Genomic DNA, 14902 nt, shown 5'->3' with positions numbered 1-14902 from the left:
CAGGGAGGATCGTGAGAATTCTCTGGGGGCTGTGGGCGAGGGGCATCCCCATCACCTCTTTGACCCTAGGGGGCAGCTACCAGATGCCAACATCTGGACCAGGGGCCCCCTGCAGCAGGCACGGTGTAGACTGAACACATGGCCAGATGCCAATGAACGCAGAGCAACTTCCCTGTTCCCTCCACTCCCTCCTGTGGCAGCCTTGGCCCACCCTGGTGTCTGTGGACAGGGCCATGGAGGCCAGCCCATGTGATCTTCCAAGTCCCCACCACAGGACAGGGAAGAGTCTGCACCTGTCCCCCTGGGGCAGTCGATGACCGGCTTTGCTGCCTGCACCACCCCAGAGATTTCTCCCAGACGCTAATACAGTGTTTCCCAAGGAATTCAGAGGAGATTGTCAAAGGGCTCGCAGCTGTAGTTCTGAGGCTGGGGGAGAGGGCCGGCCCTACAACCTCCCTCCGCCTCCGTGAGAGAGCATCTGCAAGTGTCTCCCACACCCCGGTGCCTCTGCTCTCCCCTCTCCCCACAACCAGCCTCTCTCATTCTGGAGCAGGAAATTTCATTTCACTAACAGGAGGGCTCTTTGCTGCCTGCAAGAGAAACCAGCTCAAGCTAATCCAAGCAAATAAGGGGCCTGTTGCAGGGATCCACGGTTGCGAAGGAGTTGCTGTGCACCTGGCATTGCCTCCAAGTGACTCCACCCACCCTGGGCCGCCCTCAGCTTCCCTCTGCGACAGAGAACCTGATTGCACAGTTTGGTTCAAGGGTCCCTAGCCTTGGGGACTCTGGATCACTCAGTGACAGCGAACAGGGGCACTCGCTCAGACATTGCCTCCAGAAGATGCCACCACAATCTGCTTCCATATCCCATCAGAAGAATCTGGATTTGCTCCACCGACCCAGACCTGGGCTTCTCCAGGAACTCTGGGCACACACTCTCCACGCCCAAACCCAAGGCAACCCTGAGGATGTGGCGTCTCCCACTTGGCCGTTAAGAAGATGACACAAAAGAAATATTTTTTACAAATGAGAAGATCCTGTTTGAATATACAGACTATTAGGGTGTGCATGCAGGTGTTTGAGTGCCTCCTGTAGGAGCTAATGTGTTTGGTTTTAAAGATGTCTTTTAATTTCAGAGAAGGTAACTAATACATCAGCTGGGAACTGCTGTTCCTTTCCACTTTCACATTTCATGGAACATTTTTATTGCAACTTGTCACCAGCATCTTGAATGTCTGTCTCTTCATCACCCCTGAGCCACAGTTTGAGTCACCAGCAGCTTCCAGGGCACATCACCTCCCTCTCGTCCCGATTACAGAAATTCTACACTTTGAATCGCTGCATCATGCTACCCCTGGAAATTTTATCCTAAGCCATCCGTGCCCCTTCCCATAACATTGAGGGGCTTAGAGTTTTTTTTTTTTTTTTTTTTTTTGAGACAGAGTCTCACTCTGTTGCCCAGGCTAGAGTGAGTGCCATGGCATCAGCCTAGCTCACAGCAACCTCAAACTCCTGAGCTCAAGGGATCCTCCTGTCTCAGCCTCCCGAGTAGCTGGGACTACAGGCATGCGCCACCATGCCCGGCTAATTTTTTCTATATATATTTTTAGCTGTCCATATAATTTCTTTCTATTTTTAGTAGAGATGGGGTCTCGCTCTTGCTCAGGCTGGTCTCGAACTTCTGAGCTCAAACGATCCGCCCACCTCGGCCTCCCAGAGTGCTAGGATTACAGGCGTGAGCCACCGCGCCCGGCCTAGAGTTGTTTTTTGAACCTTAAGAGAAATGTGACCATCTTCCTAACTGGTGACTGGGGCATACCAGGCACCCTAGCATTGTCACTGCTCCTACCACGAGGTCTCCTGCACACGGCTGGGCGTCTGTTGTCATCAGCAGGTGCTACAGGGCGGGGACCCAGGGGGTTGAGCCTCCAGTTGCTCCCTTGGCTTGAAGTGGGGGCTGGGGCCGTGGTGGTGACCACAGCTGTCAATCATCAGCTATTTACCAGCCTGTGCCAGGCACATGGGGTGGAGGGGAGCCGTGAGGCCTTGCTGGGAGAGACAATTAAGAAGGATCATTTCCTCTTAGGACACCATGCAGTGCACAGTGTGATGGAGGAACCAGTGAGGTGTAGCCGACAAGTCTGCTCTCCGCCAGGTGCTGATCAGGCAGCGGAGGCGGACAGGGGGGCTGCTGCCAACCTCTGCTGGGGAGCAGATGGGTCATCTCTTGAAGGCTCAGGGTTTTTGAAGAGCCCCGAGAGGATCTTGGAGTGGGAAGGGTGGGCCAGGGCACAGAGCCCAGTGTGGGGGTTAGCATGGTGCTGGGAAAATCACTCACTGGAGCGTCAGAAAGCTGGTGCCACCCGCACCCCACGGGCCTGTTTCCACATCTGTACAACAGTTCTCTTCAAGCCAAGGTCTTACCACAGACCTGTTTCTAGCCCCAAATCCTCCAGTTTTATGGAGTCACCCTTTTTTAAATATCCAAATGGAAGGGCTTGTGATTTCATCCCACATTCAGCAGGAGCCCTAGTATCTCCCTCAGTCGTCCCGAGGACTCCCAGGGGGAACTGCCAAATTCTCCGTCTTAGCCCTGGGTCCTACGGGAGCTGCCCTCTGTCTGTATCTGACCCCACGAGGAACACCTCCTGATTCCTTTCTCCATAAAGGACAACTGCCACAGGTAGAACTTGTGGGAGGCTGTACTGAGGCTAGGGTAATGGAGACGGATCTGAATGCACAGCCACTAACAGTGGCCCCAGCCCCGTTCTCTGCCGAGGGAGTGCCCCTTTGCCTGCGCCGCCCGCGCCCAGCTCATTGATTTCAGATGCAGAGCAGCCTTGGGAATCGCGCTGCACCTCACCTGTGCAGCGTTTGTTGCAACTTCAGAGGCACTGGGGGGCCAGTATTTCTGAAAGTGTTTCTCTCTCCGTTCCTCCTTTGAATTACAGCTTCCCTCCTAGTTTCAATATGTAATAAATAGCCCTGGGAAGAAGAACAGGCCTGGCGAAGAAGTTAAACTTGAGGCTACCAGCTTTTCAGAGCAGGTGATGAAAAGCAGGAAGAGACAAAGGCTGGGGTCTGGGGGACACACAGTTAGCCGTTGGGGGAAGGGGTACAGAGAGGGGGAACTAGGAGTTGGGAAACTAAACACACAGTCAGCCCAAAGGTGGGATCTGCGGGGAGTGGTTGGGCCTTGGAGATGCTTTATGGGGTAACAATTAAGTGACCCCAAGAATTTTCATATAAGGTTAGGTGCGGCCATCCTCTGAGAGTGGAACGCATTACACCAACACATGCTGGGAGATGGCAATAATAATAAAATATCATATATAATTATGATGATGGCGCTGATAGGACCTGCTTCACCAACTTAGATTACAAAAATGGTCACGTTATTGCCTCAATTCATTGCTTTAGCCCCTATGTGACTTTTGGGCAGGAAGCTTGCCCCCAATTGTTCAAAACGCCCAGGGTCCTCCTCAGTCCAAAGGGGAGGTCAGCTTTGCTCCCTCACACCTGGAGGGGAGCCAGTGTTCCGGCAGCTCACCGCTTCTGCTTCTTCATGCTGTCACAAGGTGTCGCTGTTGAAGCTTGGTCTCTCACAGAAGGCTGCTGCTGCCCCCGCAGGCTGGGACGCTCTTTGTGGTCCAGGTGAGGTTTACAGCTGTATTTAGTCCTTATTCCCACACTTGGCCATCATTTCTCAAAGCACCCTTGGGGCGGGGCGGCTGCAAAGCACCAGCCACATTCCACGCTGACTCCAACCCTCCCCCCTTTAAGTTGAGAACAGTGTTATCGGCAGAGGCCCCCCTTTACTCAAGGCGATTTTTCCAGGAGGCCTCATTGCTTGTCACTGCCACTGCTTCTTGGATCACCCTAGCACACCTGCATGGGTATCCCTGAGTTTGCATCTCGGAGCCTGAGGGTTGGGATGTGGGTGTCTTTGCTTTCCAGAGAGCCCCAGGGCCCCTCGCCCTGTGGTGCAGCAAACAGGAGCCAGCCAGCTTCTGCTAAGCCCCACAAGCAAATGTCCCAGGTCAGCCCAGACCCCAAGAGGAAGAGGATGGGAGCCTGGTGGCCCACATTTGCATAACCAAGAGAGCACACAAATGATCCTTCTCTGGAGGAAGAACACCTGTTCCCAGGTATCCTTCCATCTTTGTCTAAACAGAGAGCTCTCAACCTAGGGATCAGGAGTGGAATTCAAGAGGGTCATGAACCAGTTGGGGGAAAACATGACATCCTATTTTCTCTAATCACTCACCACAAGTAGCCTTTCCTTCCATTTCGCGTATGGGCATCACGCCACAGTAGTGTAGATGGTTCCTGGAACTTGTCACCAATAGATATCACAGATACTCTCATATCACACCGTAGTTGCTGCAGATATTTCAAAGCAACATTTCAGCTCATCACTAACTCAAAATTATGAGTTATTAAACCTGTCACTAGATCTTATTGTTTAATGCCTAAATAAAGAAGCTTATATACTGCTATATTGATGACTGTATTTCAATATATTTGCTTTCCTTTCTAATTCTATGCATTTTACTTTATGTAAAACTGTTATCCTGGGGAAGGCCCCCAGGTGTCACCAGACCACAGGAAGACTCCAGGCTACAAAACCGATCAAGACCCCAAGGCCTACACAGAGAGCAAATGGCCTCTTCTTTTGTTTAAAAAAAAAAAAAAAAAAAAAGTAGCTCCCTGCATTTCTAACAGCTAATATTTTTGGAGCCCTAGCCTCGTGCCATACATTTCCTATGTGCTATCGCACTGTAGGGAGAGGGGTTATTTCCATTTAACGCTGAGGCACTGTGCGTGGAATGGGGTCACTTGGCTACGATCACACGGTGGTCGGGGCTGGCACCAGAGCTTTCACCATTCTCAGGCAGGTGCCTCCAAGGCCCTCGGGAGCCCGACTTGAGCCCGGCTCACCCTCTCAGGCCACGGCCAGCTCAGGCCAGGGAGAGAGGTGGCCCAGCATTCGGGAGTCCAGCATTCAGCCCACTGGGGGCCCTCGGCCTGGACAATGTGCCCTCTGCTGATTTAATTTCACAGGCACTAAGCGAGCTTGCATCCTCCAGGGTCACACAGGACCCTGCCCCTTGAATTGCTGGATGAACCTGACCAGAACCCCAGTGTCACAGCCTTGAGGGGGAACAGAGCCTTCGCCATGACAACCACACAGTCTGGGGCTGACATTCTTTGGCATCTCTCTCTCCCTAGTGCTGCCTCGCCAAGCCTCCCTTCCCTCTGTCATCCTTCTGGCTCCTTCCGGCTCCCTGTCACTCTCTGGTCTCCCTGCCTCCTTCCTCCTTCTCTGAAGTAATAGATTCTTCTCTCTCTCCCCGCCCCCCCCCCCCCACCCACCGCCACCAGTTCCTCCCACTTTCACCCCCAAGGACTGTCCCAAATACTTTTTTTTCCTAAGAGGAGTTTCAGTGAACAAAACATTCTCAATCTCACTAACAACTGATTACCAAACTGGGTCCCTACTACCCCAACTGGGAGAGGAGGGAAGCCCCGGGCAGGTGATGTGTGCATTTCGGCACCGCAATGGGTCTCACTTGCTCCTGTCATTGGTACCCTCGGCTTTCTCAGCTGGTCCTCTGCACACCCAGCCACAGGAGCTACTGTGAGGCGCTGAGCCCACCCCCAGCCCCACCCCCATCAGCTGTGCACCCCTCTTCTTCCTAACAGGGCCCCCTGCGCTAGCTTAGGGGGTCTCTGGAACTGGCAGAGGCAGAGGGAGACGCTGGAAGCCAGAGAACCTGGACCCCGGCACAGAGGCCAGGGCCTTTGACACACTGTGTCACTGGGCCTGCCCTGAACATGCTGTTGCCCTGGAAAGTCTCAAAGGGACATCAAGGCAAGACCCTGAGTCTGACTGTTGTAAGGACCGCACAGCTGGGCACCAAGATCTCCAGCTGCCTCTGCTTCCAAAACCTTCTCCGTCGGGCTGCCCACTTGCATTCCTTCACAAGGCGACTAGCTGTGCCCTCTGTGACGCCCCACACAGCCTCAGACTGGCCACCCCGCTTCCCGCTTCCTGGGGCCAGTCACATGTGCGCCCCCAACCACTCCTCCCAGGGCTGAGCTGGCCCCCAGATACATCCAGCCTAGTGGTTTGAGCTGCTGGCCCCATCTTGTGGCTGCCTACTTCTGGGGGGACCCTGGGAGGCACAGCCAGGCCCCCCTTCAGTGAGGCCGGCTAGCCAGGGTCAAGCCCTTCCCAGGCCACATCCAGGACTGGGCCTTGTGAGGCCCAGTATCCTGACCCTCTCATTCCCCCTGGTTTGACTCTGAACAACTGCTGCAGCTGTGGAGCTCCCCCCGGGGTCAGCTGAAGTGCCCCCCCCTGCATCCCAGCTGAGCTTCTCCCCCTGCCCCCACCGCCTTCACCTCTCCCTCCCAAGGCCATGCCCAAGGGCACTCCTTGATAAAGCTTCCCGCGCCGGCTCCATAGAAGCCATGCCTTAGGCCTTCTCCGGGATGGGCAGGGGTGCGGGCGGCAGGAGGGGCTGTGGGCACTTCACAGACCCCCATGCAGTCCCCGCCACCTCAGGACGCCTGTTGTGTTCCCACAGGCTATTGCAGCTGACGAGGCTGGGGGAGGGGGCTCGAGACCCCCCTAGCATAGCTGCTTCTCTTTCATCCTTTTAAATACCAGACCACCATGCCCTGCCATAGAAACTGCTGTTAAGGGATTTTTTTTTTTAAGTTTAGAAAATGCTAACCTGGGGAAGGCAGCCTGAGACTGTCGCAGATGCCCCAAGCCAGGCCTGCAGCGTCACCCTATTCTCCGCTTGACAGGTATTCACTGGTCTCTCAGAGGGGCAGGAGTAGACACACGATGGTTGCCCAGGAAACACAATGCGCCTTAGCTTGAACTGAAGGTGCGGGAGCTGTTCCCCTCTGCTGGGGCCGCCACGGAGAAGGTGGCTGCAGGCACAGATGGCAGAGGGCACTGCCCATGAGGACAGCAAGTAAGAGGGGAAGGAGCGTCTGGCTGGTTTAGCGTCTCTTTCCTTCCCCCTGCCTGAAAAGGGAGCCAGGCTTGTGAGTCCAAAGGTCAGATGGAGAAAGGCCTGCAGGATTGTTTACGGGAGGGTGAGACTGCTGGCACCCAAGCCTGGGAAGGGGCAGGGCTGTTGTAGTTGCCAAGAAGAGCCCGGACGATCACTCTGCGGAAAGGGGACTCAGGCTTGGTGGAGCAAGGGCGCTGACCACGGAGGTCTTGGGGACCACAGGAGTGAGCTCCGTGCCAAGTAGGACTCAGACGCCACTATTGAAGGCCTGGTCGATGGGCACCATAGGTGTGAGCAGTGTGGACTGAAACCCAGGGGTCTCTCCAAATAGTGTGGCCGTCGAGGGACACCCCGCTGGGACTCATGCAGGATCCTGGGAGCAGGAAGGAGCCCCAGGGGTGGCGGAGCTGGAACATCCTGCAGTGAAGCTCAATGAGCTCAAGCAAGTTACATTTGATTTGAAGAAATGAAAGAAGCAGGACACTTCTGCTCCGGGTCACAGCATAAAAGCCATTGCTGTGGACTGAATTGTGTCCCCCAATATGTTGAAGCCCTAACCCCCAATGTGACTGTATTTGGAGATACAACTTTTAAGAGGTAATTAAGGTTCCACAGGATTAGTGTCCTTATAAGAAGAGACATCAGAGAGCTCGTTGCCCCTCTCTGCCAAGTGGGGACAGTGAGAAGGTGCCATCTGCAAGCCAGGCAGGGAGGGGCCTTGATCTGGGATTTCCAGACTCCACAACTGTGAGAAATAAATTTCTGTTGCATAATTTGTGCCTGCCGGCTAAGGCAGCTCAAGCCGGCTCAGACGCCGTAATTGTCGTACACGGATGTTTTCTGGAGGGTGAAATTCTGGGGAAGAAATAACACTAGCTCACAGCTCTATTAATTATCAAGTTTCATCCCTTTTTTATCCGTGTAATTTGAATGTTCCAGTCTCCAGAGTGAAATTTTCTTTAATACTCAAGTAATGTGACTTTGCTCCCCACCCTCCATTGACGGGGAAGTCCACTTCTCTGCCGGGTTCCCCTCCCCATGTATTTCTGGGTGTCCTGGGCAGGAGGTGCGGACGAGTCCCCCGAGCGCCTCAGTCCTCTCTGCAGCACACGCTCGCTTCCCCTCGGTGGGAGCTGCGCCCCGCCTGCCACTTGAAGTTGGGACCGAAGATTTAGGGAAACTGGAGGGAAAGCTCAGAGCAGGGGCCTGTGTGTGCTGCTGGACAGGCCACGCCCAGAGCCCAGTGCCCAGCGCCAGCCGGCCCATCCCGGGGAGGTCTCTCCCCACCCATCTGGTGCTACCTGGCTTCCCACCACCTCAACACGCCCCACCCCGAGCCTGTCCTCTGGAGCCCTCCTTACCCACCCCAGGCCCTCCGGGGGAAAGCCCTCCCTCCATGCCCAGAGCTGCACTGTGGCCCTGGGCTTCACACGACCATCACTGGGCCATTGGACTTCAGTGCTTTCCCGAGTCAGGGTTGCCAGTCTGGAAGGCACTGTCTGTGAGAATCAGCTGTCTGGATCACCTGGTTTCGCTTTCCACATCTTTCCTAAATTCTGTGTTGCCTCCCTGGCAATTTGCTCCAGGAGACGGCTTGAAGGTGTAACACACACGTGTGTGTTTGTGCACCCTCATCTGTGCAGACGCACAGCCCAAAGCCAGCCGCAGAGAAGAGGCTTCCCGGAGGGGGACATGCCCGCAAAGACGTGTATCAGCGCACCCTAGACAGCCTTGTGCGTGACCGTGCTGCGCACTGTGGAGACAGTTTTCACACCTCCCTTCACAGGAAGTGTCTTGGCTACACTCTCTCAGGCACAGGGGCCCCCCAGAATAAAGGTATCACCGGAGGTCTTAAAGGTGAGCTAAGGGTGTCAGGCTTTGAAGTGGCAGCGCTTCTGATCCCACCCTCGCCAGACTTCAAAGCACGGAGGGCCACATGTCATTGAGACTCACGATCAAGGTGCCTCCTGAAGCAGCTTCGCAGGAAGGGTGCGTCCTGTAGGCTCCCGGCCCAGGAGGGAATGGTCAGGCCTGGATGGGGGGCAGAGAGTCGCCTGTTTTGCACTTCGAGCTCCCTGGAGTCCGTCTCAACCTGCTGTCCTCACCCTCAAAGGCCCACCCAGGGCTCTGTGTCCTGGGCTCACCAGCTCTGGGTGGGGAAAAGTGGGAGGTGACTGTGATGGTAGTTTCAGGGGGTGCTCCCTCCAAAAGGCACCACCTTTGTGGGCCCTGGAGTGCCCTGTCCTCCTCGGCAGTGGGGTTCTCACGGCAGCCCCAGCCGGCCTTTCCTTGGCCCTGGAGTTGCCGTCCGAGGTGCAGCCGACCCTCCAGGCTGGGGGAGGAGGGTCTGCGTGGGCATCCCCACGGCTCCTCTGTGGGGCGTCTCCATCCGGACCTCAGGACTGCTCTGCACGGCAGCCTGTCCTCACACCGCACGGGGAGCTCTGCCTGTTCCTTTCCTCACGGGTCTGTTAACCAAACCCTTTTAACCTCCACGACCCTCCACACTTGCCTACCAGGTCTTGGTCATGTCAAGTGTCTTTGCAATTACTAGTCGTCTGTGTAACTTGCTACAAGGGTGTTATCTTACTATTCCAAATGTCCTTAGTGTCCCGCAGCAGCTGCACAGCATTAATATAATGACTTTCAGCTGCATGGGGTCCCCAGAGAGGTGACTCAAGAGGAACATAGTTGACAAACGCTGCTTGTGGACTGGCATTCTCCAAGTCAGATCCTACCTGGGGGAACGTGGCCTGCATGTGAGATGGCTCTTGGGTTAGTAGGAGATGGAGCAAGGATGTCCCCGTCAGCTCTCAGCACCCAGGCCACTCAGGATTGTGGGGAACTCAGGAGAAAGGTGTGAACTGCCAGAGCCTAGCAGTTCACACCTTCCAAGTTAGCAAAATTCACTTGTGAGGAGCTGAGGAGAGCCTAGGCGCATCTCCCCTGGGACAGTCAGGTTCCCTCCATAGGTGGCCAGAGAAGGGAGGGGTCACCCGTGGAGGACCTCAGGAGACTAGTGGGTCTCTTATGTGGGGCCCCCCACTGTGTGCATAGGAGTCAGGACCTTTGGAAGCAGCTCCGGTGTCCTGGTAGTGGTGGGACAAGATGACAGGAGCAGGATGGGGTGGACCCCGGTGGACATGTGGGGTCTGCGACCCAGTTGCTCCCAGTGAGGACCGAGCCCCGGGTGGATGTGGGGGAGTGGTGACTGGGCCCCACGTGGTCTGGCTCCTGGCCACTGCGACAGGCCCGGCTGTGTCCTGAGGCAGGTCTGAGGGCCAGCTCCCTGCAGCCTCACACTGGGTGTCCAGGTGGCTACTGTAGGGACCAAGACGGTTGGTCACCTGGCAGGGGCCATCAGGGGGCAGCTCTTCTCTGGGGCCAGTAAGTGTAGCCCAAGACAAGGTCATGCAGCATCATACGAATCTATTTATTTGGCAAATCAGATTGATCACATCAGTTCTTTTCAATTAATTGTTCTGGTTTCACAAATGTACATACAACACGTATGTCTCAGGTTTTTCCAGACCAGGAGTGCAAATAAGGTCACATTATGGACAAACAATGGCTGCAAACCCCCGCTGGCTTTAGTAGCAGGAATTTCAGCTTTTTCCACCATTAAGTTCAGGATTCCCTGCCCTCTGGCTGCCACTTGCTTCAGGAGTGGGCCCTGATGCATCACAGCCTACCCCAAACCCTAACGTTGACCCTAACACTGACCCTTTGCCCCTCCCGTGCCACTGGGCCGACGGCCAATCACGGGCCAGCTCGGGTTGCAGCTTCCTGGGCCCAGACCCCGGACCCTCACGCACAGCAGCCATCCTGGCCTGCAGCATGGACCTGTGCCCACTCCACAGACCCTCAGGCCAGGCTGGGGCCCCACGGGGAGAGAGAAGAGGCCCCTTGCCCCCACAATGTTTGGCATGGGAGAGGGGGTGCCTGAGGCCCCCCAGTCCATGGTTGCCACATCAGGACCTGCCCCAATAGTTACACAGCTCATGGGCCTAGACTCCCGCCCTTTATGGTGATTCTCCTCCCAGGGATCTAGAGCCCTCTCTGTCACCTGCACAGAGTCGTGCTGCATGCAAGACAAGATTCCATGTTTGAACATCACTGGGGATGATGGTCAGGGTCTGCCAACCCTTTTCTAAAGCCCGTCTGGGCCAAAGCACATCAGTAGACACGTGCACATGAAGGGCACCCCCAACTCTGCCAGGGGGGCTCCAGCAACTGCTGCAAAGAGAGGAATTGAAGGAGGAGCACTCCCACCCATGGACTCTGACCCAAACCAGCCCTAAACGCCCTACTGTATGTAACAGTCTGGCTGTGTCCGAGTGTCCCAGGTGGTATCTGTCCAGGAGGGTCATGGGACATTGTGGCCTGTAGTCCAGGAGAGGAGTGTTCAGGGCCTGGGGTGGCTGGGCAGGGCTTGGCCTCACCTCTGGGTCTGCAGAGCCCGACTCTGGGGCTGCCAGTTCCTGGAGACCAGAGCTGCTGGCCCTGGTCCTCTGTTCCTGGCCAGGTCACACCCTTTTCCACCCTTCACTAACACTTTCTTCCTCACCCTTCCCTCCAGCCACCTGGGAGGAGGCTCCACAGAGTGTGACCTCAGCACAGCAGAAGGCAGCTCTGGACCTTCGGGGGCTCTCAGGGCAGCTGGGGAAGCCACGCTTGGGCAGGAAGCAGCTCTATGCGCCGCTGTCCTGCCCCAGCCTGCATTCCCCGCCATGCCTCCCTCTCCCCCTCCATAGACAGGTCTGGGGTTTTTTAGGGTTTTATCTAAATCTTCTCCCCCACACATATCACTGCTCCCTGGGCCTTCCGCCCCCAGGCAGAGCCTCTTACCCTCCAGGTAGACTGTGGTTGCTTTTCTTCCTAAAGACCTGCGCCTTGCTCACATTAAGTCTCACTTACTACTCATCCCACTCACACCGTCGTCATGCAAAACCACCCAGCAATTTATCCTTCTAATCATTTCACTCTCTGGAGCAGCTGAGTCATAGGAAGCTTCAGTTGTCACTGCGTGCTCCCTCTCTAGACCGTTAGAGAAGCCCATTGGAGCAGTGACTCAGTTGTTTACCGTTTCCACAGGAGTGTCAAGAGCCCCCGCTGTCCTGTGCCTGGCTGCCTCGTTCTCTCCCTCCCAGCCACCAGGGAGGGACAGCTCCAGGGGCAGTGCCACCAGTGCCAGCTGCCCAGCCAGGACTCAGGTGAGCAAGACAAGCTAAGTCTAATAAACATCTCCCCTGTCCGTTCGAGATAGAAAGGGATCTCCCCTCTGCGAGGGCGGCCCCCACTAACACTCCGTGTGGTGGACACCCCAGTGGCAGCCCTTGGCCTGGTCCACTGCCAGCCCTTGGCCTGTCTCCCCCTTCCCTAGATGTAGCCTGTCCCCTCATGGCTCCTGAGTGTCACCAACACCCCCTCAGTCCTCTGCAGCCTTCTCGTGGGCATGGGAAGGTTTGGCCGTCCTCCTGTGCCTTTCTGAGGCCCGTAGGAAACCTGAGGCTGACCGTGCACACTTGCCCACCGTGACCCCCCACTTGCTGCCATCTCGGAGAGGGTGTTGGCCACAGAGCTCTAGAAGGGACTGGAAAAGGCAAGTCTGCCCCATCCCGGGATCTCCAAACTAAAAAGGGGCTTGATCTATTCCTACCACTCCATCTCTGCGCAAGACCCTCCACCATAACTGGCCCTCTTAATTCCCTCCACCGACTCCTCTCTCTTTCTCTCTATTTCCTGAATCTTCTAGTCTAACAGAAGGACGGGGAGTTGGGAAATAGTCTTGCTCAGATGGTCTCATTCTCTTTCTCAATTATTTTGCCTGATACTTTTTGGACTTAGAAATCAAGAATTCACCTGGTACTGGGCTTCTTCAGAGGTCCCTGAACACTAGGTGATATATGTCAAGCTGTCTGGGCTTTGGAGAAAGGTCTTCGGGGTGTAACGAAGCTGGTGCTCAGGGAGCATCAAAGGAGAAGCCCAGCAGGGAATGCACCATGGATCATCCCCCTGCATCAAAGCCCTCCACTACTAGAATTGGGGCTGGGGGTCTACATCGTCTGAGCGAGGTGTCTTTCCCTTAGCCCCGGCTGATCGTGGTGTCCTGGAGGACCAGCTGGACCCTGGAAGGCCGGTGGGCCATGATGTCCATGCGGAATTCTTTGATGACAAAGTAGTAGCAGAAGACATCCAAGCAGCAGTTGATGTTGGAGAAACACATGGACAGCTGCAAGAACAAACTGATGCTCTGCTTGGCTCTGCACTCCACGATGAAGCCGTTCCTCACCAGGAACTGCAGGAAGAAGCCCAGGTGGACTGGGAGGAAGGAGACCACGAAGACAGCCAGACTGGCTGCTATGGTCCAGATGCAGGCTCTCTGCTGCACCCAGTCCTGGGTGCGGTCCCGGCGGCGCAGCAGGATGTGGATGCTCCTGGAGGAGCAGAAGCCCATGATGCCCATGGGAAGGAGGAAGCCAAACACCTGGAGGGGGAAAAAGACCTTGGCACTCCAGGTGCCATCGGACATGTTGTGGAAGCATGTGTACTTTTCCACTGTCCCATGGAAGCTGTAGATGGGGACGCTCCCAGCCCACACCAGGGCCCAGATGGTGCAGCAGATCCCAAAGATCTTGCCCGGGGACCGGAGGCGGCTGACCAGGAGCGGGTACTGGATGGCCAGGAACCTGTCGAGGCTGATGAAGCAGATGGTGAAGACGCTCCCGTACATGCTGATGAAGTAGAGGCACTCCACCAGCGTGCAAAGGGAAGGGAAGGGCGGCCGCACCTGGGACAGGGCCATCTTGAACGGGAGGGAGAGCACCAAGAGCAGGTCAAAGACCGCCAGGTTGATCATGTAGATGGAGGTGGCGGCGTAATCGGGCCACCTCTTCTTCAGGAAGGTGCTGAAGCTGCGGATGGCCAGCAGGTTGAGGAGCAGGCCCAGGAGGAACGTGGGGGTGTGGACGGCCAGCTGCAGGGTCCTCATCAGCTTGTCCACGTCGCTGAACGAGCAGTTCCCGCTTGTGTCGGGCTGGTTCATGTTCCTTCCTGCAACACCAGCGACAGATCAGAGGAGGCTTCTCTCACCCTCCCGGAGCGAAGGGTTCAAATGACTTCATCAGGAATAATAAACAATGCCCCTGTACCACACAGCAGTACATGCTCATTGAATCCCAATTAGAAAACACACAAAATGAATAGTACCTCTAATCCCGCTGCCCAGATATAACCACTGCTACTTTTTGTGGGTATCATTCCAGACTCATTCTCTCACTCTCTTTCTACACACACACCTGTTTCTTTTACAAAAGTGAAACCACGCTGTGATGAACATCTGTGCCTCTTTTTCAGTCAGAATCTCTTCTGTTGAAAGAAGTAACAATATGAACGCTGGCCCACACTGGTTCAAGCAGAGAGAGAATTTCACAGAATGGAAAACATAAAAACAAGGGGAGTGCTGGCTTCAGGCGCAGCTTGATCAGGGATTCAAATGTTGTTTCCAGGACTCAGCTCCTCTTTATAGCTGTCCCCTCTGCCCGCCCCCACCCAGCATCCTGATGGTTGGACGGAGTTGACTACATCCGTGGCTGTGGGTGGTCGCCACATTCCCCTGGACACAGTGATTGGCTCGTTCATTGGTTCAGGGACAGATATTTGACTTGACCAGAGACAACAAAAAGCAATAAAACCCCTGCCCGGGTTTCCAGGCAGGGGCTGGAGCTCTTTCTGTAGGGGTTGAAGTTGGGAAGATGCAAGGTCTAGAGCTGCTGCAAACTCTTGCTGACCCAAAGAGAAAACCAGATAGAAAACACAGAGATGTGGACTAAAGGGCATTCCCAGAGGGAATGAAGTGGCAAAGAAAG

At 55.4% G+C, this 14902-nt stretch overlaps 1 protein-coding gene across 1 annotated transcript; it reads right to left on the bottom strand.

Moving 5' to 3' along the window:
* Positions 1–13119: 13119 nt before the first annotated feature.
* Positions 13120–14079, bottom strand: GPR55 (G protein-coupled receptor 55). The gene has a single exon (XM_069466314.1). The coding sequence runs from the start codon at positions 14077–14079 to the stop codon at positions 13120–13122; it is 960 nt and encodes a 319-aa protein (XP_069322415.1).
* Between the last annotated feature and the right edge of the window lie 823 nt (positions 14080–14902).

The sequence above is a fragment of the Eulemur rufifrons genome, chromosome 1 (assembly GCF_041146395.1).
Source record: "Eulemur rufifrons isolate Redbay chromosome 1, OSU_ERuf_1, whole genome shotgun sequence".
In the NCBI taxonomy this organism is placed as follows: domain Eukaryota; kingdom Metazoa; phylum Chordata; class Mammalia; order Primates; family Lemuridae; genus Eulemur; species Eulemur rufifrons.
This window is presented reverse-complemented; position numbering and strand designations above follow the sequence as displayed.

Coding starts and splice junctions, on each gene's coding strand:
- GPR55 (XM_069466314.1), bottom strand. CDS start 14,079: ATGAACCAGCCCGACACAAGCGGGAACTGCTCGTTCAGCGACGTGGAC.